At 42.8% G+C, this 27,765-nt stretch overlaps 1 protein-coding gene across 9 annotated transcripts in view; it reads left to right on the forward strand.

The window, feature by feature from the left end:
• Positions 1–936: 936 nt before the first annotated feature.
• The window catches only part of SAP130 (Sin3A associated protein 130), an 85,016-nt gene continuing 58,187 nt past the window's right edge, over positions 937–27,765 (forward strand). For 6 of the 9 annotated variants that reach the window (XM_079923971.1, XM_079923972.1, XM_079923974.1 and 3 more), the window contains exons 1-12: positions 937–1,090; positions 2,715–2,832; positions 10,146–10,381; positions 11,096–11,254; positions 12,469–12,580; positions 13,594–13,718; positions 15,353–15,477; positions 21,084–21,231; positions 21,400–21,490; positions 21,699–21,803; positions 25,292–25,433; positions 27,413–27,534. In XM_079923971.1, coding sequence (XP_079780097.1) covers positions 2,721–2,832; positions 10,146–10,381; positions 11,096–11,254; positions 12,469–12,580; positions 13,594–13,718; positions 15,353–15,477; positions 21,084–21,231; positions 21,400–21,490; positions 21,699–21,803; positions 25,292–25,433; positions 27,413–27,534 — 1,477 coding nt within the window. In that variant the 5' untranslated portion in view covers positions 937–1,090; positions 2,715–2,720. The remainder of the gene's footprint in view (positions 1,091–2,714; positions 2,833–10,145; positions 10,382–11,095; positions 11,255–12,468; positions 12,581–13,593; positions 13,719–15,352; positions 15,478–21,083; positions 21,232–21,399; positions 21,491–21,698; positions 21,804–25,291; positions 25,434–27,412; positions 27,535–27,765) is intronic. The other 3 variants (XM_079923977.1, XM_079923978.1, XM_079923979.1) reach the window with 3 other exon arrangements.

Raw genomic sequence — 27,765 nt, forward strand, 5'->3', positions numbered from 1 at the left:
GGGAAGAGTGTGAGAAAGGAAAGTGCCTTGAGGAAGGAGAGCGGGTATTTGAGACATTCTTGTAGCCACGCGCTACTCTTTTCCTCGCAAGAACACAGCTGTGCACGACAGGAAGAAGGGATGCGAGCCCCATTTATTTCTTAACACAAAACTCCAGATCTAAATTACCATCTGGGAAGGGAGGAGGGGGACATTAACTCTATTGTCAGATTCAGATTTTGCTCCGGCAGCTTTGGCTAAGTCTGCTGCAGCTGTATAAACTCCATCCCTCCACCCCAAACAAAACAACAAAACACCACCGCCTCCCTCCGCTTCTTCGTAATCTGGAAAAACCGAGCAGGTGCACCGTGCCGGAGTCCTGCGCCAAAGGCCCCTCTCCGAGCCGGCTTTAACCCGAAGGTGCTCGGCTCCTAAGCGGGTCCGGCCTGGTGTGCAGCTCCCGATGCAGCGCGCCGGGCGCAAACCCGATAGAGTCGCTTCAGTTCCGCCCACCCGATCTTCCCACGATGCTCAGGCTTTGCGGGCCGTGGCCTCTGTGGGGACATCAAGAACAGTCAGGAAAGCCCTCGGCCCTGCCTGCAGCCCCTTCGGCCCGCTGCAGTCAGCCTCCATTACCTTTTCCCGCGCCGCACCGCCCTCGGGAAAATGAAACCTTGTGGCGTCAGCTGAGGCAAAAGGGTATGAGCTTTTTACTAGGCAAAGAGAAAATGCAGAACCGACTTTACACAGCAAAGGGGTGTGTTGCCTCAGCCCGGTCGCCCGGACGCCCCGCCCAGGCCCGCCCTCTCGGCATCTGGGACTACATTTCCCAGAGGCCTCAGCGGCCCCCGAGGGGCAGGCCCGTCCGCTCTCCGCTCACACTGAGCAGTGACTGGCTTCTCCGGAGGAGGGCGGGGCCTACCCCAGCCAATGGGTCAGAGGCTCGTTACGGCGGCGGAAGCAGCGGCGCTGGGCTGAGGGGTGGGGGGCAGAGTGCTAGCGCCTCGGCGGCAGCGGCGGGTCCGGGAGCCCGAGGACGCCGGCTCCACAGGCGGAGAGCCCACGAGAGCGAGCTCGAGGCGGCGCGGCGGCCACTCGGCGCAGCACTCAGGTAATGGCGGGACGGGCGCCTGGGAGCGGAGGGGAGGAGAGGGGAGGAGACGAGGGGGCGGGGCGGCCGAGCCGGGCTGCAGCGTCCTTCCCGCTGCGCGTCCCCGGGGAAGGGCAGCGGTGCCTCGTCTCCTGCGGCGCAAACCTGAGCTCTTTCGCGAGCTGAGCACGGCTTTTGGGCCGGCGGCAGAGGCCGGGTGTCCTGTGGCAAGGAAGGGAGAGGCGTCGGGAGGGCTGGGCTGATTCGGGCGTGGGGGCGTGGCGGGCGTGGGCCTTGGCGGGGAAGCTGAGAGGCCGGGGGAGCGCGGGCGGGCGGACGGCCCAGGGAGTTTGGCTCCTGGAGCAGTTTAAAGTGACTCTCCACATCCGGGCCCTGCGCCCGCCGCTTTCAGACCCTGACCGAGGCGGGGCCTCCGAGCTCCCCGCCCCTTTCGCCTGCGGCGCTTGTCTGCCTCTGCCATTGGCTCAGCCTCGAGAGGTTTGGGCTGCCCCGGCGAGGCTCGCGCCTGATTGGCTGGCAGTCGGCGGGAGGGTGGGGCGGGATCTCAGCGCGCAGGCAGCGTTGGATTGGTGCGGGCCCCGGACTGACGCGCCCGGCGTGGGGCCAATGGGCGGGCGGGGGAGGTAGGGGCAGGTTCGGGGGAAGAGGACTGGAGCGCAGCGGCAGCCGGGCAGCGGGGGTGAGCGGGGCCGGCGGGGCTGGACAGCGGCGGGCCCAAGGCGCGCTGCGGCACGAGTCGTCCCCGCGACCTCGGAGCCCAGCGCTGCCACCGAGATGGGTCCTCCGCGGCACCCCCAGCCCGGCGATGTGGAATCGGGAGGGGCGGGCGGCGGGCGGCGGCAGGTAAAGGGCACACTGGTCCCGGGGCTCCTCAGAACGCCTGCCCCTTCCCCAGGGATGGAGTCTCAGAGACCCGGAGTGTCTGGAGACCTGTGTTCTCTGATCTCAGCGGGGGACTTCAGGGTGGGGGCAGGATTGCGGGCGTATCGGGGATATCGGCTCCTGAAGGAGGAGTGGGGGTCGATTTTAGGGAAAGTGGTGAAGGTCTCGGTTCCCTTTGGCTCAGTGGGGCTCTGTGAAAGGGGCGGGGGAGAAATCCGTCAATGGAGGCCTGTGCAGGAAAGCGTTTGAGAATTCCTTTCGGATCAGGTCTTGATGGAAGGTATCTGATCCCTTCTTAGGACAGGGCATCTGCCTCCGATTCCTCCTGTGACACACTGATGACAGTTCTGTTCACCTTGGTGTGAGGCTTAAGTCTTTCAAAGGCACATGCCATTTGCCTTGAAACTTTACACAGAAGTATATATATTGTGTTAAGATCTGTCACGTGGATGTTATACACAATGCAGTGCCGACTTTTGTGGCAATCCACAGGTATTGGGGGGCGGTGTCATAATATCCCCCAGCACCACATAAACGATTTTACCATTAATTGAACCTATGTACATCAAAAGCTTAAACAGTTTACACCATTTCTGCACTGTATATTGAAAACAAGTATCATTTTAGATAGATGATGCTACATTTGCTTTTCTAAAGGGAGATGTAGGTACTAAAAATGCTTTACTTTCTCATTGATTCTAATATCAGAATCCAGTAATAACCATATGCCTATGCACTGCAGGTGGAAATGAGTTCTCAACAGTTTCCTCGGTTAGGAACCCCCTCCACCGGGCTAAGCCAGGCTCCTTCACAGATAGCCAACAGTGGTTCTGCAGGATTGATAAACCCAGCTGCAACAGGTGAGATGTGTGATATTTTTCTATATTGCTTCCTGCTTTAAAAATATTGCCAGTTTTCTAATTTAAAAATTAGCAAATTCTTTGTGGGATTTTAGTAAATACTAGGTTATCAAATTTGAAAAATGGATATATTACAGTTCTAATTTAAATAGGGCTTTCTTTCTTCCTGTTTTAACCACTTGATTCACAGGTACAGAGTGTACATGAAACTTACAGTGAAGCACGCCTACAAGAACTTTTTTTAATGTATTAATGTGTTCTTATTTAATTAAGGCCCAGAGGTATAATAATAATGCCATGAGGAATGCAAAGGTGTGTGAGGCGCAGGTCTTGCCTGTCAGGAGCTTACTGTATAGGAAAAGAGATTTTAAAAGATGTGTATACGCACATATATGCAACTTGGTTTTTAGTCGTATACTCTTTGAATGCTGAAGATCAGTGGCCTCAGCTGGTGATGATTTTGCCCCCCAGGGAATATTTGGCGATGTCTGGGTACACTTTTAGGTGTCACAAGTAGGGGGTGCTCTTGGATATTTAGAGGCCCAGGATGCTGCTAAATACACGACGTTAAGCAGGACAGCCCCCACCCCCACAGCGAAGTATCTAGTCCAGTCAGCAGTGCTGAAGTTGAGTTACTCCTTCAAATAATTCTGTATTCTGTGTATCAAGTGGAAAGGTGGCATTGCGAAGTGAAGTAAGGTACTCCTTTTTTAATTCCTCTTTCTTTACAGCCTGATTTCTATGTTCCTCATCATGGTAAATGGTACTTACCATCTACTTATTGCTCAAACCAGGAACTCAGGCATGGTGTTTAATTGTTCTGTCTTTGTCTCTCACCTGTGAGCTGTGGCCTCCTTCCTATTGCTTCGCCTCCTTCCTGCCAACTTAGTTTTTGTTACAAATTTATTTTAGTTCTCTTTAGACTTAAAGTAACTTTAAGCTACTTTATTCCTCCTGCTTAATAGTAGCTGCTCATATTTTCTGAACAGATGATAAGTTCTCAGCCTTCTTGACCTTGGGACTTCGCACAGTCCAGTTTTGTTTTGTTTGTTTGCCACAATCTTTCTTCTTCCTTTGCACACTTATTTATCTGGCTAATTCTTTGTTCTTCCTTGAGGTTTCCTCTCAGATGTCACTTTCTCTGGGAAGTCTTTACTGACTCCATCATCCACAGTAACGCAAGGTCGGGCCTCCTCCTAGAATGAAGGCCAGGACCTATCTGTCCATGCTTCTTTGTATGTGCTATCCTTGCTACAGGGTAGAGGTTAACAAATTCTTATAGCGCCACAGATTTTTGACAGTGTTTTATCTTTTGTATGAATTCACAGCAGAATTTTTTTTTTTTTTTGGCCAAGCTGCATGGCTTGCGGGATCTTAGTTCCCTGACCAGGGATTGAACCCAGGACACAGCAGTGAAAGCGCCAAGTCCTAACCACTGGCGTGCCAGGGAATCCCCACAACCGAATAATTTAAAGGAGCATAGCTAAAGAGAATTTTTTTTAATAGAAATCCATTTTTAATTTATTTATTTTATTTATTTATTTTTGGCTGCGTTGGATCTTCGTTGCTGCACGCGGGCTTTCTCTGGTTGTGTCGAGCGGGGGATATTCTTCATTGTGGTGCACGGGCTTCTCACTGCAGCGACTTCTCTTGTTGCGGAGCGTGGGCTCTAGGCGCATCAGCTTCAGTAGTTGTGGCTCGCAGGCTCAGTAGTTGTGGCTTGAAGGCTCTAGAGCGCAGGCTCAGTCATTGTGGCACACAGGCTTAGTTGCTCCGCGGCATGTGGGATCTTCCCGGACCGGGGCACGAACCCGCGTCCCCTGCATCGGCAGGCAGACTCCCAACCACTGCGCCACCAGGGAAACCCCAAAAGAGAATATTTTTGAACATCTATTTGCGAGAATTATACTGCTCGTTAAAAAGGGTATCAATTAGCAATAATTGCCCTCAGACTTTGTTGAGAAGGAAATCATTGACTTAGGCCCAAATTGTCTATAATTTTACTTCTGAAATGTGTATGTTGTTTCCTTCAGTTGCTCTTAAAAAGAAAATAAAAGTTTTCCTTAAGTAGTTAGATGTTTTTCTATATTTCCTGGTGCTCTTATTGGAAGAAGTAATTTGGGATCCTACGCATCTCAGGATTTCAAGTACATGTTCACAGTACAGAAGTATAGATTACAACCATTCTCTTAACTACTGCTTCAAGGTTCTTTTCTGATAAAAATAAACAACTTCAAATACCTAGAAGGAAACGATACATAGTTGCAAAAAGAGCTTAGTGGAAAATGGTCAGTGCCTTATATCTTAAATGAAAGTGTCAAAAATCAAAGTCTTCCTGGACAGATAGGTTTGGAGGAAAGTTATGAAATTGTCCATTTCCTTTAAAATTTTAATTAGGGGAAAATCTGGGCAGTGGGGAAGGTTAAAAATCAGTTGATAATGGAAAGACAGAAGTAAAACTCTTTATTCACAAGCATCACGTATACAGAAAATACTAAATGTTTTTTAAAAGCTGTTGGAACTAATAAGTGAAATTACTAAAGGTTGCAGGATAAAAGTTCAGTGTACAGAAATCAATTATATTTCTAAATACTAGTAATGAATAGTGAAATTTTAAAAATGTCATTTATAGTATCATTAAAAAAAAAAAAACCATGAAATACTTAGGAATAAGTTAACAAAATATGTGTATGACCCGGGCTTAGAAAATGATGTAAAACATTGCTGAGAGAAGTTAAAGACCTAGATAAATGAAAAGATCTATCATGTTCATAGATTGGAAAACTCAGTATTTTCCTTTACCCAAAGGGATCTGTAGATTCAAATGAATCCTAATCAAATTCACATCAGGTACTTTTCTAAAAATTGAATCTAAAATTAAATCTAAAATTTATGTGAAAACCAAAGGACCTAGAATAGCAAAGCAATTTAGACAAAAAAGAAGAAAGTTGGGGGACTCCACTGCCTTACTTCAAGACTTGGTATAAAGCTGCACTACTCAAGACAATGTGATATTAGCATAAATCACTGGATCATTGGTACAAACTAGAGGATGCAGAAATAGACCCACACATAATGGTCAATTGATTTTTGATAAAAGTACATAGATAATTCAATAGGGGAATGATAGTCTTTTTAACAAAATAGTGCCAGGACACCAGAATATCCATATGAAAAAAAAATAAACCTTGACCTTTACTTCCACTGTGCACATAAATTAACTCGAAATGTATAATTATGGACCTAAGTATAAAACTTAAAATTTCTAAAAGAAAATATAGGAGAAACTGTTTGTTACCTTAGAGTAAGTAAAAATTGCTTAGGGCACGAAAAACGTTGATTATAAAGGAGGCAACTAATACACTGTACTTCATCAACATTAAAAATGACTGCTCTGCAAAAGACACTGTTAGTAAAATAAAAAGGCAAGCTACCAAATGAGAGAAGACATTTGTGATAAATGTGTCAGCAAAGGACTTACATCTGGAATATATAAAAAACTTGTAACTCAATAGCAAAAAAGGCAAACAGCTTGTGTTTTTTTGTTGTTAGTTTGTTTGTTTTTAAGGGATGAAATATGTGAATAGACACTTTACCAAAGATGCTATATAAAGGCCAGATAAACGCAAAAGATATTCAACTGTATTAACTCCTCAGGGCAATGCAAATTAAAACCACAGTGAGAAACTACTATACACCCACTAGAATGACTAAAACAAAAAGACTGACAATACCGAGTTTTGACGTGCTTCTCGAGCAAGCAGAACCCATGCATTGGTGGGAATGCAAAGTAATCCAGCCACTTTGGTAAGCAGTTTGGCACAGTGTGTTAAAAAATTTAACATAAGCTTACCATACAACCCAGCAGTCTCATTCCTAGGTGTTTACCCAAGATAAAGGAAAATGTGTGTCACACATACAGTGGCTTCTCCTTCAGTGTTCATAGAAGCGTTGTTCATAATAGCCAAACCCTGGAAAGAACCCAGATTTTATCAGCTGGTGACTGGATAAGCAAAGTTTGGTTTAATCCGTACAGTGGAATACTACTCAGTGGTAAAAAGAAGCAAACTAGCATTATAAACAGTAACGTGGATGAACGTCCAAAGCATTTTACTGAGAGAAAGAAGCCAGACCCAAAGGACCACATACTGTGTGGTTCTATTTCTATGAAATTCCAGAAAAGATAAAGCAGTGGTGATAGAACCATCAATAGATCAGTGGTTTCTAAGGAGTAGGGGTGGGAGGGAGGGAATTGTCTGCAAAGGGGCATGAATGAACTTGTTAGAGTAAGGGAAATGTTCTATGTCATGATTGTGTTGTGATAACAGTACTGAATACATTTGTGAAAATTTAGTTTTATACAAAAAATTAGATTTTATATGTAAATTGTACCTCAGTTAATAAACCTGATTGATTAAAAAATGGACAAGATATGAACATATACTTCACAAAGGAAGATGTATATGAATGGCCTATGGTCACATAAAAAGAAGTTCAACATTACCAGTCAGCATGGAAATGTTAATTAAAACCACAATGAGATACCCAGTACACACCCACTAGAATGTCTGTGTGTCAAGAATCCGTGAGGATGAGGAACAACTGGACCGCTAATACACTGCCGGTGGGAACATGAGATAATACAACCACTTTGGAAAGTACTTCGGCAGTTTCATATGAAGTTTACCATTTGACCCAGCCATTCTGCTCCTAACTTGTTGGTGAGAATGTAAAAAAAAAAAAATCATTGAACTCTCTTTAGAATAGCCATTTTATTGTATGCAAGTTATACCTCAATAAAACGGTTTTAAAAATCAAAAATTTTTAAAAATCTGAATGACCTAGGAGAAGGGTCAATGTATAGCAGAATATGAAATATGTTAATCTTTTCTCCCAGCACTTTTTTCCTCCAAGAGAAAATTTCTGATTTTTTTTCCTGAGGAGATCATTGAACAAGGACTCAGAGTACATATGGGTATTTATTCTAGAGTTGTTGACAATAGCAAAAATTTGGAAATTTTTGCTCATTGATGATATAGTGGTTTAAAAAGGTATAGTACATCTATTCAATAGAATTTCATTTAGCACTTTTGAAATGATGTGGTGTATATTCTGTATTACTTAGCGATTCCACTCTTAGGTGGAATCCAATAGCAATGGTAATGTTCACCAAAAGTCATACACGTGAATAATTACTAGCATTCCTATTCATAATAGTAAAAAAAAAACCTGAAAACTAACTGTGAGTAAAATGGGTAATTTGTGATTTATTCAAGCAATGGCATACTGTACTGAGAATGAAGGAGCTATGGCTACACGTAATAATATGCACAAATCTTATACCTATAAGTGAGAGAGACAAGAACCAGGTACATTTGTTACGAGTATATATATATATATATATATATGTTCAAAAATAGACAACAGTAATCTATAGTTTTAGAAGTTAGCATAGTGAGTATCATTGGGAGGTACAGTGACTGGAATCAGGCTGAACAGAGGGTTTATGGGGAAGCGGTAGCATTCTGCTTGTTGATCTCGGGGCTGGTAACTCGGGTGTATTCCGTTTGTAAAAGTTCATTGAGCTATACACTTGCTTTATGAAGGTTATAGTTAAATAAAAAGTTAAGTAAATAAAAACCCACCTAAGATTAAAGAGCTGAGAAGTGTCTGACGTTTTACCAAAATAGTAACTTGGTGCCTTTAGGGGATAGACTTTGGGAGCAGCTTTACTTTCTTTATAGTTTTCCAAGTAATTAAAATTTTTTATGTAAGTATAATCTTTATGTTCAGAAAAATAATGTCAGTGTTGTTTTGGGAAAATGATAGTGCAAATTAATATTTTCACAGACTCTCCTTTTTCATTACATTAGTTCCTTGATTTTTAATAAATTTTTTATCATTGTGTTCTGAATTCACAGCATTTTAAAATTTAGTTTTATTTATTTTTGGCTGCGTTGGGTCTTTGTTGCTGCACGCAGGCTTTCTCTAGTTGTGGCGAGTGGGGGCTACTCTTCGTTGCAGTGCGCAGGCTTCTCATTGCGGTGGCTTCTCTTGTTGCGGAGTATGGGCCCCAGGTGCACGGGCTCTAGAGCGCAGGCTCAGTAGTTGTGGCGCACAGGCTTAGTTGCTCCGTGGCATGTGGTATCTTCCCGGACCAGGGATCGAACCCGTGTTCCCAGCTTTGGCAGGCGGATTCTTAACCACCGCGCCACCAGGGAAGTCCCAGTTCCTTGATTTTTTTAACTTAATTTTTAAATACGTTACGTGTTCTCATGGTCCAAAATTCCAAAAGAAAAAAGAATATACACTGAAAAATATCTCTCCTTCCTGTCCTCCACTCATCCACTTTCTTTCCTTTCAGGCAAACAAGATGCTTTGGAGATACGTTATCCATATTCAAATACAAATGTATTTATATTTGTGTGTATTTTATTTACTTTTTCTCTGTTCTGTACCTTGGTATTTTCATATATCTTTTTCACAATATATATATATATTATACATTTTCCCATAAGAGTACCTAAAAAGCTTTCGTTTTATTTTTATAGTTGCATGGTAGTCTGTTGTGTGAGTATACCATAATTTATTTAACCAGTCCCCTATTGGTGGACATGTAGGTTTTTCGGTTCCTTTGCTAGTATAAAAATACTGAAACAGATAACTTGTACCTGAGTCATTTTGCACACATGCTGTGTATCTATAGGGTACAGTCACGCAAGTGGAATTGTTGAGTCTCAAAGGGTGCGTGCATTGTAATAATGATAGAGCTTTACTTGTTCACTCTGTAGGGATTTGGACTGAGAAATTGGTTACCTTTTTTGGGGGGGGTGGATGCCGCACCACACAGCATGCAGGATCTTAGCTCCCCGACCAGGGGTCAGACCTGTGCCCCCTGCAGTGGAAGCATGGATTCTTAACCACTGGACCGCCTGGGAAGTCCCCAAGTCACCTTTTTAATATTAGGTTTTTATAACTTTTTAAATAAATATTTTAAATGAAATTGTCCTATATCTTATATTACAATTTCAAGTATTTAAGTCATTCTAGATAGTTTTCAGGCCCTTTGTTCATAGGAGTAGGAAATTACGATCTTTAAAACAAGTCCCATGTTCCAAAGGTGTGACTTTCGAGTTTGCTCTCCATCAGAGGAATTTGATGTCCAAATTCTCCTTGTTAAGAAAATCTTAGAAGGAAACGGTCAGTTTATCAACCCTGCAACTTAACTGCAAGCTCCACTCTTACATGTGCTGTTATATTATTTGATATTGGAAGGGCATGACACGCTGTTTCACCCTTCATGTCTTCACTAGTCAACGATGAATCTAGTCGAGATGCTGAAGTCACTGCCAGGGAGCACGTGGGTTCCAGCAGCTCCCTACAGTCCCGTGAAGAGAAGCAAGAGCCTGTTGTGGTAAGGCCCTATCCACAGGTGCAGATGTTGTCTACACACCATGCTGTTGCATCGGGCACACCTGTCACAGTGACAGCCCCGCCAGCACATCTGACGCCAGCAGTGCCACTCTCATTTTCGGAGGGACTTATGAAGGTAATGGAGAGGTTTAAAATTTCACATTGAACGACAGCTAAAGACTGGCTAGTATTTCTGACAGTGCTCACAGAGTCTTAGGCTGTATCCTAGGATCATAGCTTTTTCTTTTGGACCTATCAGTTCAGCTCCTCTCTGTAACTCAGAGTTGCGCTGTTCTGCAGTGCCTAGTCTCGTGCCGCTGGGCAGTTGGCATCACAGGATCTTTTCTCGTACCCATTTTGACGTGGATTTTATTTCAAGTTATGGGCATGCTAGCGTAGCTTTTATCTTGGAGTGGCACTCTTCTCCAAGGGTTTGTTTTGCTAGCTTGCTAATTTGGGTGTATCAGAATATCGCCTTGTGTATTAACCATATGGATATGTGTCAGTTACTGGGAGTTTTGTTTACTTCCAGCCAAACTTGGGAGGCGGCACGGTATAGAAGAAAGAATGTGGGCTGTGAGCCATACAGATCTGGGCTTTATTCCCAGTTCTAGTCTTTACTGTCTGTGTGGCTTTAAGCAAGGGACCTAGCCTTGCTTCGTGTGTTTCCACATCTGTAACGTGGCCATGCTAGCACCTCAATGGAGAGGCTGTGATGCTAAGAGATAGAACATGTGAGGCTTCGGGCATCCTTCCTGGCGCTCTCCAGGTTTGATTTGTGCGCGTGTGTGGAATGAAGGGCATCGCTGGAAACGCTGTTGATCTGTGTCGTGTGGTTTTCTGTTCGCAGCCGCCCCCGAAGCCCACCGTGCCTAGCCGTCCCATTGCTCCTGCTCCACCTTCCACCTTGTCACTTCCCCCCAAGCTTCCAGGGCAGGTTACCGTTACCATGGAGAGTAGCATCCCTCAAGCTGCAGCCATTCCTGTGGCAACAATCAGTGGACAACAGGTTTTTTTCCTCTTAATTTGCTGATTTTCAAACTGAGATGCCAAACTGTTGATCATTATTTACTGAATGCCAGCAGTACATTAGGCACTGGACTAAATCAAAAATTAACTGGTCACCGGTATCTGCAAGGGGACAAGAGGAGAGTGGACAGAGAAGGATGGCCTCGGGAGTGAGACCAGTATGCACAGCGGTCTTGTCATTCGGCCCGTACGTAGTGGGTATCTGCTGTGTACGAGGCACCCCCTGCAGTGTGAGAAGCAAATCTAGATACGACAGCCCGTGACCTTGAGGAGCACAGGAGTCCGGCTGTGCTTGGTTACAGGCGCAGAACTCCAGTGGGCTGAGGACAGCCTCACAGCAGCAGTGCTTCTCTAAGGCTGTTCTCTGAGGACGGTGATGTGTGTCTCTTGGGCGACTGGCGGGTTCCCTCAGCAGCCTACCAGTTGTGAACCTTTATTTTAAAGTCGCATGTTTTAACTTAATTTTTTTTTTGAAATTGCAGTCCTCCTCCATAATATGTATTCGATTTATTTAAATATTTTAAATTACTTACCAATGAAAACTGAATCTCACAACTCACTCCCTTCAAGTTTTCAGGAGAAAAATGGTATTCCAAAAAGGTGCACTGTGGTGTTTTTCATTTTGTCATATTGCTGAGTCCTCCCAGAAGTGCTGGAATGCCCACCTGAGAAGCACTGGCATCAGGATCGGGCAGGTGTGAGGAAGGGACACGTAGGGGTGAGCTGCAGAACTGATGGGCGAGTGCCCGTTGGATGCTGACTGAATTTACTTAGAGATCTTGGCTAGCATAAAGCATACGTGAGTGCAGTGGCGTGTAAAGGAAATAGTGATAATAAGAAAAAATAAGCTATAGGCCAAGACAAAGAAAACAAGGGTAAAAGACTACTATTGAAGATGAGAGTGTCTGAAAGTGGACAGTCAGATGTGTCATCAGTGATAGGAATCTAACAGCTAGCTAGATTCAAGGCAGTTGATGGGTCCTCCCTGCCCCTTACCACATGCCTGCTGGCACAGGGCATCGTGCAGTATGCTGTGAAAAGGAAACTAAATGTCCTTTCCCTTGGGGTGCTCACTATCTTAAGAGGAACAACATGACCCACATTTGGAGGCAGCTGACTTCCTAGAAGCAATGGCTAAGCACCCGTGGCTAAGACCAGGCACTTGGAAATAACGTTGCATCCTGTTTCTTGCAGGGGCATCCCAGTAACCTGCATCACATCATGACCACAAACGTACAGATGTCTATCATCCGGAGCAACGCACCTGGGCCCCCTCTTCACATTGGAGCTTCTCATTTGCCTCGAGGTAAATAAAGGCTGCGTGTTTTCTTCAGACTCCTGAAATGCAGTGACAGGTGTACGTTTGGTAGAAGATACAGTAACACAAAGCATATCCAGAATGAGCTTTTTAGAGTTGCAGGACAGCAGAAATAAACTTAGATTAATGCACATTTTTAGTGTGGCCTGATAGGTGCTTATTATAGTTATATTGCAACACGTATGTGTGTAAACTCAGAGCAATTCAAATTTTCTGTATGGTCTAAAAATTGTCCTTTATACTGAGGAACTCCTGAAAGCTGTGGTTGTGTAAATATGGGCTTCATTTTCAATAAATAAGTCACAAATGTTAATACTGAGTATTTCTGAAATTTAGTGAAAATGCTTAGTCAAATCTTTTTATTCACATGGCAATAAGATGAATTTATTCTTACAATTAAGTGCTGATAGGTTGTAAGGTATTAAATTTAATGAGTTTTTTCAGTTACTTGATCAGAAATTGTTACCTTCTGTTGGAGAGGATAAAATTATTGTCGGCAGAATCAGGCTAACAAATACTCTCTCTCAGTGTAACTTTGTGGTTGTTCTCAGAGTGAGGTTCACAGACTGCAGGGGGATCTGTGTGAGGTCGAAACTAAGACGTGTGCCCTTTTGTCAGTGCTGATATTGGCACTGATGGTACAAAGGCAGTGGTGGTTCAAGTGAACTCTCACTGGTGGTTAAACTGCTGCAGCCTTGGCTTGAATCAGGGTAATAACAGCACCGTGCTGTGCTTCACTGCTACATACTTGCAGTTTAAGAAAAAAAAAAAAAGCCAGTTTCATTTAAGAACACCCTTGAAGAAGCAATACAGATTATCGATCTTATGAAATCTCAGCCCTTGAGCGCACGTTCTCTTAATTTTCTGTATGATGAAATGGGAAGTATACATAAAGCACTTAAGCTGAATACTGACATACTGAGCTTATAGGGAATATAATTGTAGCTATTTAAATCATGAGCCCGGAAGCCATACTAATGAAAAAAATACTGTTTTTCCAGGTGCAGCAGCTGCTGCTGTGATGTCCAGTTCTAAAGTAACCACGGTCCTGAGGCCGACTTCCCAGCTGCCAAATGCTGCTGCAGCTCAGCCGGCAGTACAGCACATCATTCACCAGCCAATCCAGGCACGCCAGGGTTGTGGGTAGTCAGCCAGCAAGCGTTCAGCGCCTACTCTGAGTCATTCACTCTGCTTGGCACTGTGCGAGTCCTTGAACCTCAAGCGACTTTGGATCTAGCTGCCAAGATGTAGAGAAGGCTGAATTACATATGGTGTCATGTGATCCACTGTAGGAATTTAGGAGAGAGGTAGTAAGGGAACGCTTTTGGTTGGGATGGGTGTGGCAGTGGGGATTCAGAGACGTGAAGGGGGGCAGCACTGTGAACAAGGCGAGGAAGATAGTGGTGGTTGTACACAATGTGGCGTAAAGCCTAGTTAGAACTGAGGGATTCTAATTTGGATAGGAGTGTGTGAACCCCTAAACATTTTATGCACATAGGTATGCTTTTTGAGGAAGATGGTCCATGCCTTTCAACTTTTTTCAAGGAAACCTGTGGCCTCAGTACTACTGAAGTATAACGTGTTACTGCGTGATACCATGTCTGTCTCTAAATTCGGGGCTCTAAGATGAAGACTGTAAACTTGATTTTGTACACAGCAGAGAGCTACTGCGTCTTTGGAATATACTGATATATGGTCAAAGAAATATCTTTGAAAGATTAATCTAGCTGAATTGCGTACAGAAGGTAGAAGTTCAGTGCCTTTGGGGCCAGACTGGTAGCATGTATGAAATAGCTGGGTTTAAGATACTACGGAAGAGTGCTGACTGGGACGCGGGGTAAGATATGTCTAGCCTAGAGCTTTCACATTAAACAAAATAAAAGACCTTGCTGGTAATAAAACACGTTTGGAGACTGATTAGGGCCCCAGGAGTATAATGGTAGGAAGGGTTGGAGAAAGAGGAGAACCGAGGTCAAGAGCTCAGTAGTGAGGAAGACAGCACAGCAGTCCTAGTGTGAGAGGACAGGCTGTGAGAGCAGCGCCATGGGGACGAGGTCTGCAGGTGAGAAACAGATCAAGAACGGGCAGAGTTTGCTGAGTTAACCTGCACGTGGCAGGAGAAGGAAAGAAGGACTACTCAGGAGAGCTCAGATGACTGGAGAATCTGACAGTGGGCAAGCGGGCGAAGCCCAGTGTGGAACTCGTTAGTCAGGTGAAGATGTTACACACAGATGTAGGGGTGAGGGAAGTATATCCATATGGAAACATCTAGAAAGCATCTGGGCACCCTGCACCTTCCGCTGGTAAAGAATGCTGTTACCACGTGTTCGCCTTTTTTGCCCTCAGATGGCATGAGAGCCAGCATCCAGTTCTGAGTAGGCCCTCTGTGGAAAGCCCTAGGTTGTGTCGTCATGAAAAGTGTCTGCTCCAGGACCAGCGACAGCTCTGGGGGAACTAGAGCTGAAGGGCTAGATTCCAGTCTGTACTAATCGTAGGACAGAATTTTGAGTCTGGTCATATTCGAAAAGAAGGGGCTTGTGTACTCTCCAACCAGCATTGGATTTTTTGGGATAATTCTGGCTCTTGGCCTTCTAGCAACCTATCTGAAAAGAGAACTCGGTAATCAGAATGGTGAGAATTTATTTTCATTTGGACATAAACACCCTTATTTCGAGGCCCAGTTTTCAAATTATACTTGCAGTGTTTTGGGCATACTGTATTTTGCTTTCAATGAAATATGTTTTTCTCTTCTCTTGGTAGTCTCGTCCACCTGTGACCACCTCTAATACCATCCCTCCTGCTGTGGTAGCAACTGTGTCGGCCACCAGAGCTCAGTCTCCAGTGATTACTACAACAGCAGCCCATGCCACTGATTCCGCACTTAGGTATATTTGGGGGTTTGAAGATCAGCCATCCTGTCATCCTCCCTTCTTCCCTCCCCTTTTCTTTTCCTTCTTTCATTCAACTCAGCAAATATTTATTGAGTGCTTTTTTCTTTTTTTTAATGAGCTATGTTGTGTTCTAGACACTGAGGATAAAGCAGTGAACAAATAAAAAGAAATTCTTGCCCTCATAGAGTTTCTGTTTGTAGAAACTGTGGCTGGAGACATACCATTAAAAAATATATAGTTTTTTAGGTGGCAGAGAGTGCTTCGGGGAAAAATCGGGGCGAATGGGATTTGGAGTGACAGGGTAGGCAGTGCGGGGAGCTTACTTTGTCATGTAAGGTGATCAGGAAGGGCTTTGTTGATAAGAATGCAGTTGAACAGAAAATGGAAAGAAGTGAAATGAGCCATATGGTTGTCTGGGATAAGAGTATTCTAGGCAGTGGGAACAGTAAGTGCAAAGGCCCTGATACAGGAGTATGTTTGCCGCATAAAGGGGCAGCAAGAGGCTAATGGTAGGAGAGTGGCCAGAGATAATTTTGGGGGGTAGCAAGGTCCCCAGGTCATGCCGAGCCTTAGGAACCACTCTGAGGATTTGGCCTGCACTGGGGGGCAATGGGAAGCCTTAGCAGAGTTTGGAACAGAGCGGTGCCATGATCTGAAGTAGCTGCATCAGCCTGGTTGCTGGAGAGAGTTGGCTGTGGGGAGGCAAAGTTGGAAGCAGGATGTTTCAAAGAGTATGGCAGGAATCCAGGAGAGATGGTCATTGGAGGTGGAAAGATGTGGTTAGATTCTGAATAGAACTTTGAAGGTAGCGGAGGGGATTTCTGAGGAAGCACGTACGGGGTTATTAGAGAATGAGAACAGTCAGGCTTATGCCAGCGCTGGTTGGCTGTGCAGCTGGGAGAGTGGAGTTGCCTAAACTTGAGATGGGGAAGAATGGGAGGAGTAGGTTTGGGGAGGAATTCCGGACTCTGGTTTGGGGCACTTTTAAGGTTGTGCAGACTTCTGAGCACCCAAGTGGAGATGTTGAGAAAGCTTAATATATGAGTCTGGAGTCCACAGAAGAGTTTGGGAGGAGATGATTTAGGAGGGCAATATAGATGGGGAGGAGGTTTATGAGAGAAAATGGCTCCCAGTTGAGAGGGCTGTCAAGGGAAGCAGTGTTCTCAAGGGAGAACCAAGATTCATTAGGGCAGGAAGATAGTGGATATATTCACAGAAGAGGTTGAGGATACAGGAGATTTTGCTAAAGATGGATTGTGAGTCCAGAGGGTATAGTAGAAAGGTTGGGTGTTTGAGAAGTGAAGCCAGTACAATTAGGAGATTTACAGAGCCATACAGGGAGAGAATCTGGTCAATGAGGGGTGGTCTCTGATGATGCTTGTGAGTGACACAGGGATGAAGACATCAAGGTATTTGTCCTCACGACCTGCAGGCATATTGTGCTGGTGAAGCTATGAAAGTTGGGGAAGGCAGTGGCATGAGAGTCTTGCCAGGAGCATGCAGTGTTCCAGTGGTCTTGCTTGATTCTTGCCATCGATTACATGGGTGCCAGGGAAAGAGCCTTCGGCAATATGGACAAGAAGTGATTCACTGGGCCAAAGGAGGGATAGGGCATGGAGAACAGAGCTGTCGGGAACTAGAGACCATCCGGAAGACTTGTCTAGCAGTTGGAAGCAGTCTGAGATGCCTCCTTGGTTTCTTCCTTGCTTGACCAAGTAAATGAAAAGGAAACAAGGGAAAGAAAGCAGATTTATTTATTTATTTATTTATGGCTGCATTGGGTCTTCATCGCTGTGCATGGGCTTTTCTCTAATTGCAGCGAGTGCGGGCTACTCTTGGTTGCATTGCGCGGGCTTCTTGTTGTGGTGGCTTCTGTTGTTGCAGAGCAAGGGCTCCAGGCACGTGGGTTCAGTAGTTGTGGCACGCGGGCTCAGTAGTTACGGCACGCGGGCTCTAGAGCACAGGTTCAGTAGTTGTGGCGCATGGGCGCAGTTGCTCCGCGGCATGTGGGATCTTCCCGGACCAAGGATCGAACCCGTGTCCCCTGCATTGGCAGGTGGATTCTTAACCACTGCGCCACCAGGGAAGCCCCGAAAGCAGATTTTAAAGAGAAGGTTAAGTTTTGTGATACTGAGTGTATCTGTGGCAACAGGTAGTTGAAGAGATGTCTGTGCTTGAGAAGTCATTAACGTGGGCTACAGTTAATGCTCTAGGTATCTGAGTCTACCCGCGGGAATAAATATAATGAGAAGAGGGCCCAGAACAGAGCTCTGAAGAAAATAACACTTACATGCAGAGTAGTGCCTAGGGCGTAACTTTAACCACTAGCTCTGTCATTTACTAGCTGTGTGTCATTATAAGTGTGTTTAATTTCCCTGATCCTTAGTCCCCTCTTCAATAAAATGAAGACACTTTACTTCTCGGTAATTGAATATATTGCCTGAGGTACAAAGAGACACAACAGCCCAACATAAAATAGACTGTTATTCATGTTAACTTTATAGTACCTTCAAAAAATTAATATATTCAGATGGTATGATGAAATTCAAAAGGTATAAATGTGTATACAGTGAAAACTAGGGGTAGTTTTTTTTTAAACCATGTTGTTGAATTATCTATCTTTTCCAGTGTATTGTTTTTACTAAAAAATGGATATTGAATTTTGTCAGATAGATTTTTAGCATATAACTACGTTTTCGCTCCTGTAACAAATATTATTGTGTGCCTCGTCTGTGCCAGTCACTGCTCTAGGCACTGGAAATACACTAGGGAATTAAACGGACAAAAACCCTAATGATCAGATGGTTTTTCTACTTAAATTATCTATAACTGTGATAAATTCCTAATGTCTGACTTCCTAGCTAATGGATGTACTGATGGGCATTTTGGCATATGTTGCATGTTTGTGATGGTGTGCCTTCAAGGTGTATTCCTGGAAGTGGGAGTGCTAGGTGAACAGTAAATGTCTCAATTTCCTCAGCTAGAAAATGGCCGTAACATTACCTTCCTTGATGTGGAAGTTAATGTATAAATATTAGTATGTGAATATGTATATATTGATACTAATATATAAAGCACTTAATACATGCCTGACATGTAATGGTCATTAACACTTTTTATGTGTTAACACTTGTTATTTTTCATTAGAGTAAATGAAAATCAAAGACTATAGTCTGTGCTTTCAGAAACACTTCACATATCTAAATACTTAATAGAAATACTCTTTTGGGGGTATATTTTTGTATGAGCTGGACCTCTTAAAATATGAGCACGTTTAAGTTTGAATTTAGGAGATCCTTTCCGGGTGATTCTGTTGGCATTCTTCTTTGTTACAGGTATCTTCAGAATTGTTCCCATAATTAGATTCCTCCATCCTAAAATTTGTGATTATTTTAGTTATGTGTACATGTATCTCTCTGAATGCATTTCATTGTAAATGCTGGGAGTGGGCAGCTTTCACTGTACTCTGATGACCTAAGTCATCAACTATTAAAAATCCAGTCTTCAGTAGTAGGCTTTCTCCTCAGTAAGTTCCACCAGGTGTCATAGTTGCACCTATGACCAGGCTTTCAGCTTTCCTTTGAACTTGAATAATATGCCATTTAGTTCTCTTCCTATAGGGAGAAAGCCATCCTTTATTCAGTTTGTAAGTTTTATGCACTAATATCCCACCAGCTCTGATCTTAAAGCATTTTGAGAGAGGATCCCTGTGATGAAACCATTGGTTAGTTTGGATACGTGAGGTCCCAATCACATTTCACCCTTACGGCTCAACTTTTCATGTTTTCTTCTTCCTCATTTATAATCACATGGTTCCAAAATACAAAAACATAAAAAGGTATTCAGTAGGGAGTATCACTCCTCTGTCGCACGTCTACCAAGTTCCTATGTTCCTTTCCCTTTGCCTTTGTAAAGTAACATGTTTATAGCTTTCGGGGTGTCCTTCCAGTGTTTCTTAAATACAGTCGAATTCACATGTAATTCTTAACTTTTATCCTTTTTACCCCCCAAATTGTTTAATTCATAGATTCCTAAGCTGCCGTCTTACTGCAGCCGGCAGTGTGTCAGTCTCAAGATTTATATGTTCCTCTTTGGGTTTTTTCATATAACAACGTATGTTGAAAGCTTTCCATTTCAGTACGTGGAGTTTCATTGTTCTTTTAGCAGCAGTATGATGACCCATCGTGTATGTGGATTTGAGGTTCTTTTCTTTACTTTACTATCATAAATAATATTGCAGTGAATAACTTTATACTCTTGTCATTATGCATGTGTGCAAGAATATCTATACGATAAATTCCCAAAAGTGATCAGAGGGTATATGTGATTGTAATTTTGATACCTATGTCTTATTGCCTTCCATAGGGTTTGTACCAGTTTATACTCCCTCCAGAATATTTAAAAGTGCCTGTTCCCTTACAGCTTGAACAACAGAGTACCCTGTCAATTTTTTGGATTTTTGCCAATCTGATAGGTGAACAATGATATATCAGTGTCTTTTAAATTACATTTCTCTTCCTCTGATTAAGACTTAGTCTTTTCCCTTTGTTAAGGGGCCATTTGTGTTTTCTTTTTAGCAAACTGACTATTCATATCCTTGGCCTGTTTTTCTATTGGGCTGTTATTTTTCTCATGGATTTCTAGGAGCTCTTCATATATTAAGATTACACTTTCACCTATGAGTCTTTTTACTTTGCTTGTAGTGTGTTTTACTGTGTTAGGAGGCTTGCTTATTGGTTTACAGAGTCAAATTTCTTGATTTTTTTTATAGATTTTGGATTTTTAGAGCTTTTAATTGTTAGAAAGCTCTCCGCCACTCCAAGGCTATTAAAGAATTCTATCTTTTCTTCATGTACTTTCTTATTTTCCGTTAAACCTTTCATCATTTTCATATTTATCCTGGTGTACTGTGTGAAGTATGGATCTCATTTGATTTTTTCCAAATGGCTATGTAGTCTTCCTAGCATCATTTATTAAGTAGCCCATTCTCTCCCCTCTGTTTGAGATGTCACCTTTGATATACTGTCAAGTTTTCTTACCATTTTTGCAATTTCAGTAGCATGCTTGCCAGTTAATTTGACATGCTGTCTATGTTGATATCCCTTTCAATTATGAGGCAGTCATAACTATAACTTTATCGTTTGGTAAGGGATGATATAAAATTGGGGGAAGGAAGTCAGCGCTTCAAGGTCACAGGTTAAGCTTCCGTTAATCAAGGTTTTCTGTAATGTTACCTCAACAGTTAGAACCTTAGTGTGTATCTTCAGATTTGTCCACAGAGTGAAACGTGTTCGTTATAGTAATGCTTACTCGAGATGGTCAGAGAGTGTTGATTAATTATATCGAGGATACTCAGTATGACTAAGGATTAATTTATTTGGTTCATGGTACATGTTGATACCTTTTAGAACGAGGCTTATGGCAGTTTCAGGAGAGAAACTCGATGGGCAGTTAACTTCATTGGTTCACATGTGGACTTCACAGACCTGTGAAAAATAAAACTCTGACTGTGATCCAGCATGAGACAGTAAGTGGCCTTGGCTGCCTGCATTGCGTCTGGAGACAAGTCATAGATCGTGATGTCTTTTCTGTCTTCCCAGTCGGCCAACTCTGTCTCTCCAGCATCCACCGTCTGCAGCAATTAGTATTCAGCGTCCTGCCCAGTCACGGGATGTGACAACAAGAATCACACTGCCATCTCACCCTGCGCTAGGGACGCCAAAACAGCAGCTCCATACCATGGCTCAGGTAAAACCAGAGATGAAGAGCCATCTGTATACTCTGTGGGTTAAAACCAGAATTGTGCAAAACTTGCTAAAAGCCTGGCAATATCGAAGGCAGTGATTGCGTTTAAACGGGATTGGGTGGGAGATGTTCCTGTTTCTAATTGTGTTGTGGGGTGTTCCCCCCCCACAGAAAACGATCTTCAGTACTGGCACACCAGTGGCTGCAGCAACGGTAGCACCTATTTTGGCAACCAACACCATTCCTTCCGCAACCACGGCTGGTAAGTCGGCAGCCCTGCTCTTCCTGCCAGGGAGGAAGGAGGCATAAGGCGTGGGTTCATTCTTTATTTCTCAGCTTCAGGCAGAGAACAAGAATTAGGTTAGAAAAATTCTCTTTCTTTTTCCCAAGAGCTTTTCTTGGGTTTTTGAGAATCTGTAATGTGTGCAGAGAGGCCATTGTTGAAGAATTTCCCTTTTTCTCCTGTCCAGGATCGGTGTCACACACACAAGCTCCCACGAGTACAATTGTTACCATGACAATGCCCTCACATTCATCCCATGCTACGGCAGTGACCACCTCAAACATCCCGGTTGGTAAGTGGTGTGCAGCCTGCAGATGGAAGCTTACAAGGAATTTTCAGCCCCGCTGACCAGGTCTTCATATAGCTGGCTAGTGTTGATTTTTTTTTTTAATTGTTAATTTTCAAAGCAACACTGACTTTAACTTTGAGTATTATTTCATAAGCAGATTTGGCATTTTGATGGTAGGGGGAGAAAAAAGAAGATAACCGTCTCTGAGAGCTCAAAGTAAACCACTTTAACTCCACTTTTGACTTATTCATCAACCTTTACCTTTTCTATGTTTACCTTTTTAAAAAGTAAGTTAACTTTACTGATAAAAGTTTGACAAGAACAACAGGAAAAGCAAGGAAGAAGCAAAGATCTGGAGTGAAGAGACCTTGTACACTGACAGATTGTTCAGGAAAAATCTCTGGGTGATGCAACAGTGGGAAGAATGCTAACGCTCAAGTCACTTCCCCGAGGTTCTTATCTGGGTGCCACCCAAGGTACTTCATGACCATCCTAAAATTCCTTCCAGGCTTTGCTTATTCCCCTTTTAAATATGTGTATATTTACAGTATTAAAACATCTTTGAAAAATTTCTGGCAGCCAAACTTTAGTGATCAACAGCAGGGATTGGCAAGCTTTTTCCATAGAGCCGGGTCGTAAATGCTTTAGGTTCTGCAGGCCTCCTGGGTGTGTGCAACTACCTAGCTATGGACAATATGTAAACAAATGGGTGTGGCTGTGTTTCAGTTAGATTTTTTTATGGACACAGAAATTTGAATTTCGTGTCATTTTCAGGTGTCACAAAATAGTCTTCTTTTGATTTTTCCCTCCCCCTGCTGTTTAAAAGTGTGAACCCATTGTTAGCTCATGGGCCAAAACAGGCATCAGCAAGGTTTGGCCGGCAAGTTGTCGATGCCTGTCGTCAGAGTTGATAGCTTACTGTCACAGCTTCCAAAGCAGAGGCTGTGGCCTATGAGGCAGAACACTCCTTTCACCCACAAGTGACAGGTTTTAGTTTCTAGTGTTACCTGTGCCTTGGTTCTGTAACAGTGAGTGTGCCATCTCACTCTCCTTCACTCCCAGAGATGTGGGACAGCTGCCATATTTTTAATCTGCTGTACTTTTAGAAGTAAGACTGCCTTTTGTGAGAGGACGCACTGACATGCTCGACGGTCAGAAATCTGGTGACCAGACACAGAAGTGTCTCCCCTACCTGCTGTGTCCCATTTCAGAGTAACGGTAGGACCCAGGAAACCCTTGCTCCTCTTTTAAATAACTGAGCCATTCCAGCCCTTAAATTGGTACTCAGCCCCACAGACGGCTTTTAGCAGAGAAAATAACTGCGGTCTTTCTCACGTTACTGCTCACTCCAGCTTGGCATTGGGGAAACCAAACTTCTGTCACACCCTCTGAATTTAATCTCACTTCTGTGAAGTCTGGCAGTGGGGTTAGAGGTTCAGCATTACAGCACTTTCGTTGAAAAAGATCGTTGATTGTTCCATGTTGTCAGTTCAGGCTGTTTTCTGGCTATACCTAACAGTGTCATCAGTTATCTGCAGCACTGTCAAGTCAGAGCCAAGCCCCTTCTTTTCATTTTTATAGTCGAGAGTCTCACTAGGGAATGTGTTGCTCTGAAGAAAATCAGACCAGTAAAGAGGGGCAGCGTACCCTAGGGGGCTGTCTGGTTGTGTCTTGAACCCTCTCTGTGGAGAATTATTTAGAGATCAGTTCTTGTTACTGTCACCGTGTCTTCCTAAGAGCAAACACTGTGCAGGGAAACTCACTGGAAGTAGCAGGGGACAAATAATGCTCATTCATTTGGCTAAAACTACCGACTTCTTACCTGTCCTAAGTTACTGCACTGCTGGTTCTCTAACTCCCCAGCTCACTTATCTTTGAATTTTTACCATTTACTAAATTCTAGATCTGAAAATCATTTGACAGAAGTGTCCAAACAGATTTAAACATCTGCTACTTAGTGTGATTGCTTTTGTCGAAGTTCCGTCAGGTTTATGCTCTAGTTTTGTTTTCTTCTTGTGTAGTAACTCAGATATTTGTTACATCGTAATGGGATCCCTGTACAGAAGGGCCTCAGTTGAGAAGGGAAAACTGATATTAACCCTAGAGCATTGATTTTCAAGTTGAGGGCATAAGAGCTATATTAAAGTCACCTAAGTGGCTTTTTCTGAGTGTCACTTGCTTTCTCCAGGTGAGATTAGATATTGAATTCAGCCATTGTTATTAATAGGAATGTGTTGGATCAGGGGAAGAGCCTGATAACCCCAAGCATAGGGTTTTCACCTGCAGTGAATGCCCATTTCCAATAGAATGCCACCCTTATTTTCTGCACACATGACAGTGGTCTCAGAACTATAAAAAGAATCAGATGATGCCAGCCTACAGAAAACAGGGATTATCTTTGAAAATAGCCCCAACTTACCATTTCTGCATTATGTTTTTCCTGAAGTTTTTTTTTTTCTAAATAATTGAGGATGTATGGCCCTTTTAATTAGGAAAAAGTAAAGGTATGATTCGTGTGTGTGTGTGGTTACCATCTGATGTTAGCTACTGTGCCAAACACAGCCGCTTTTTTATTGGAAGCATAATTTTCTCCTACCTTTTATGGGCACAGTGAAAACACAGGCTTACTCACTTTTCCCTCAGCACCCTCTCGACTGACTACTGATGGAAGATACATCATGCCAGCTTCTCTCTGCGTTAGCCAGCAGAGGCCATCCTCGCTGGTCAAACTGGGCATCTCACCCATCATCCTGCAGAAACTTCTCCAGCTGCCTCCCTCAGAAAATATCTGGGCCCGGGGGGGTTGCTGCTTACCTTTGGTGTTCAGCGTGCTGCACCTTGGGTAACGTGATGGCATCATCCTAGTCTCTAGTGTTCGCGTGCCTGCCATTGTATGACTTGGGTCTTTACAGATAGAATTAAATTTGAAAACTGTATGATCATTTTGATTTTGCCATAAAATATTATGCAAAGTCACAGGAAACTCAAAAGACTTTAGAAATTAAGTGATTTTCTAGAGAAGGCCTCCTCATAGATGAGGAACCTAAGACTTGGAAATTAAAATGACCTTCTCATTACTTATCAGCTACATTATTACTAATTAGTTATGGGCCCCTGAAAAGAATCTAAGGTGTTTGCCATTTCTGTATTCAAATTTTTGTCGATTTTTTTTTTTTTTTTTTTAAGTTTTCTCCTTTTAAAAAAAAGGTCTCCAAGAAGCCAGGTCAGGAGAAAAGGATGTAGTTGCTGAAAGTATTAATGTTGAACCCTGCTTTGACAGATAGCAGTGTAAATATATCAGTGTATTATTGGATTGAAATAATTCAGTTGCACCATAGGTACTCATCTTTTCATTTTTTATTTTGATTAAAACTAAAAATCCAGGCTTCTTATTACTGTTTGCATTCTTAAGATTGTTGCTGGCCAAGAATGTTTTGGCATGCCAGTGAAAGCATATGAGCAGTAATGTAATTGGATTATACTTTTTGTAGCTAAGGTGGTGCCTCAGCAAATCACACATACTTCTCCTCGGATCCAACCCGATTACCCTGCAGAGAGGAGTAGCCTGATTCCCATTTCAGGACATCGAGCCTCTCCAAATCCTGTGGCTATGGAAACCCGAAGTGACAATAGGTAGGAGGGAATGTGCCCCATCGTGTCACGAATTGTTTTGATTTTTCAGTGAAACCAATTGTCCCACGAATATGGCATGTATTTCTTTATTTTCAGTTTTTCCCCCTGAAAATCTAATACATTGTGTAATTTCCTTAGTTTTATGAAACTGTGCTGTATTTATTCGTTCTCCTTTTGATGAATGTTCTAGTATCTTTTTTTTGACTTGTGTACTTCTCTTTTTAATTTATTTTGAGCCATTTTGAGTGTAAGGGTGGCAGCATCATGACCTCTTATCCCCTAAGTATTTCCATTTTCATCTGTAGAGAACAAAGCTGTTCTTACTTAACCACAGTATGGGGAACTGAAACGATCCTTTAGCTTTCCATTCTCTTTCATACATTGAAATTTTTGAAGAGTATAGATAGGCCATTGTTTTTGCAGAATATTCTTCAATTTGGGCTTGTCGGATTGTTCCTCGGAGTTAGATTCAGGCTGTGCATTTTTGAAGTGAATACCATTAGGTGATATGTTCTTCTCACTGTTATTACATCAGAGAGCTCATGCTCACCCTTTGTCCCATTAATAGTTATCTCAATATTAATTACTTAATGAAGGTGATGCCAGATTTTTCTGCTGTAACGGTGTACTTTTCTTTTTTGTAAATAACTAATTTGTGTGGAAATACCTTGAGACTATAAGTGTCCTTATAAGCTTTCACTCCGTAGTTTTGCTTCTATTGATGATTCCTGGCTGAATCAGTTGATGGTTGCAGTATGATGCAAGATAGTGACTTGTTGCAAGATAGTGACTTGTTCGATCATTTCGTTGATATTTATCAGTTGACATTCTGATGTAAAGAAAGTTCATCTATCCCCATTTATTTATTTTTCTGTGTATTTTATTTTTGAACATCTGCATGGGCTCGTGGATTTGGTTTTATTTATTCATAATTATAATCCATTACTGTCATCTATTTCGAGGCTCAAATTGTCTCCAGGTTCGTCCTTGGGAGCCCCTTCAGACTAGTTCCTGGGTTTTGCTATGTCCTGGTCATTCTGGCCCTTCCTTACTTCTCACCACATTAAGATACTTGAAACTCTTCGTGAACTTGGTCCCTCTGAGCCCTGGAATCTGCTATTTCTCCAAGGAGCCCTGGTTCCTTTGCATCATTTAGAAACTAAGATCTAGCCATTAGCTCTGTTTGTTGTTACTGGATTGTCACTACTTCTAGGCCCTTTCAGCAGGCAGAGAGGTAGGAAGTATATAACATTTTAAAAACTAAGTACATTCTGGTATCTCTGGTCTAGCTCCATTACCTCCCCCATTCCGTATTTGTATCTCCCTTCTCCCACCCCACAGTGAGAACCTGGTGGAGTGCACATGAAGTAATTTCAGAATTGGATCATTTTTAAATATTCTTGTTTGATTTTTGTGGCGTATAGAAATGCTTATTAGTTTTTTTCTTTTCTTTTCTTTTTTTACCAAAGTACAGTTGATTTACAATGTTGTTGTTAGTTTCCGGTATACATCAAAGTGATTCAGTTTTTTATATATATATATGCGATACAGTAGGATCTCGTTGTTTATCTATTCTATGTATAGTAGTTTGTGTCTGCTAATCGCAGACTCCTAATTTATCCCTTCCCGCCTCTTTCCCCTTTGGTAACCACAAATTTGTTTTCTATGTCTGTGAGTCTGTTTCTGTTTTGTAAATAAGTTCATTTGTGTCATATTTTCAATTCCACCTGTAAGTGACATCATATGGTATTTGTCTTTCTCTCTCTGACTTACTTCACTTAGTATGATCATCTCTAGGTCCATCCGTGTTAAAGTATTACTCTCTCTAGGTCTGTATCCTTTGATATAATTGTTTGGGATGCAATTTAGGAAACGTTAGTATGGCAGTTAAAAGTAAAAAGAGTTTGTAGGGGATAGGATCATTTGAAGGGAAAGAAGAAAAACCATTTTGGTTCATATTATCTGTGTTCCATCTATAGACCATCTGTTCCTGTTCAGTTCCAGTACTTTCTGCCAACGTACCCACCTTCTGCATACCCACTGGCTGCTCACACCTACACCCCGATCACCAGCTCTGTGTCCACCATTCGACAGTATCCAGGTATGAGCCCCACTGTTAAGATGCCTTTTAACATTTTAATTTTTGCATGCAATGAGATAGAAATCGATCAGCGAATATTTCTAGTATGGATTTAATTACTCTAGCTTTTATTTTCAGATTCAGATAAGGCTGAAATCTGAAGCTTTAAGGTTGTAAATCACCACCCCTGAAATCGGAAAAGTTGTTACTTATTAGTGATAGTAGCATGATTTTATCCCACCCTGAGGATAA

Source organism: Stenella coeruleoalba, assembly GCF_951394435.1.
Source record: "Stenella coeruleoalba genome assembly, chromosome: 6".
NCBI lineage: Eukaryota > Metazoa > Chordata > Mammalia > Artiodactyla > Delphinidae > Stenella > Stenella coeruleoalba.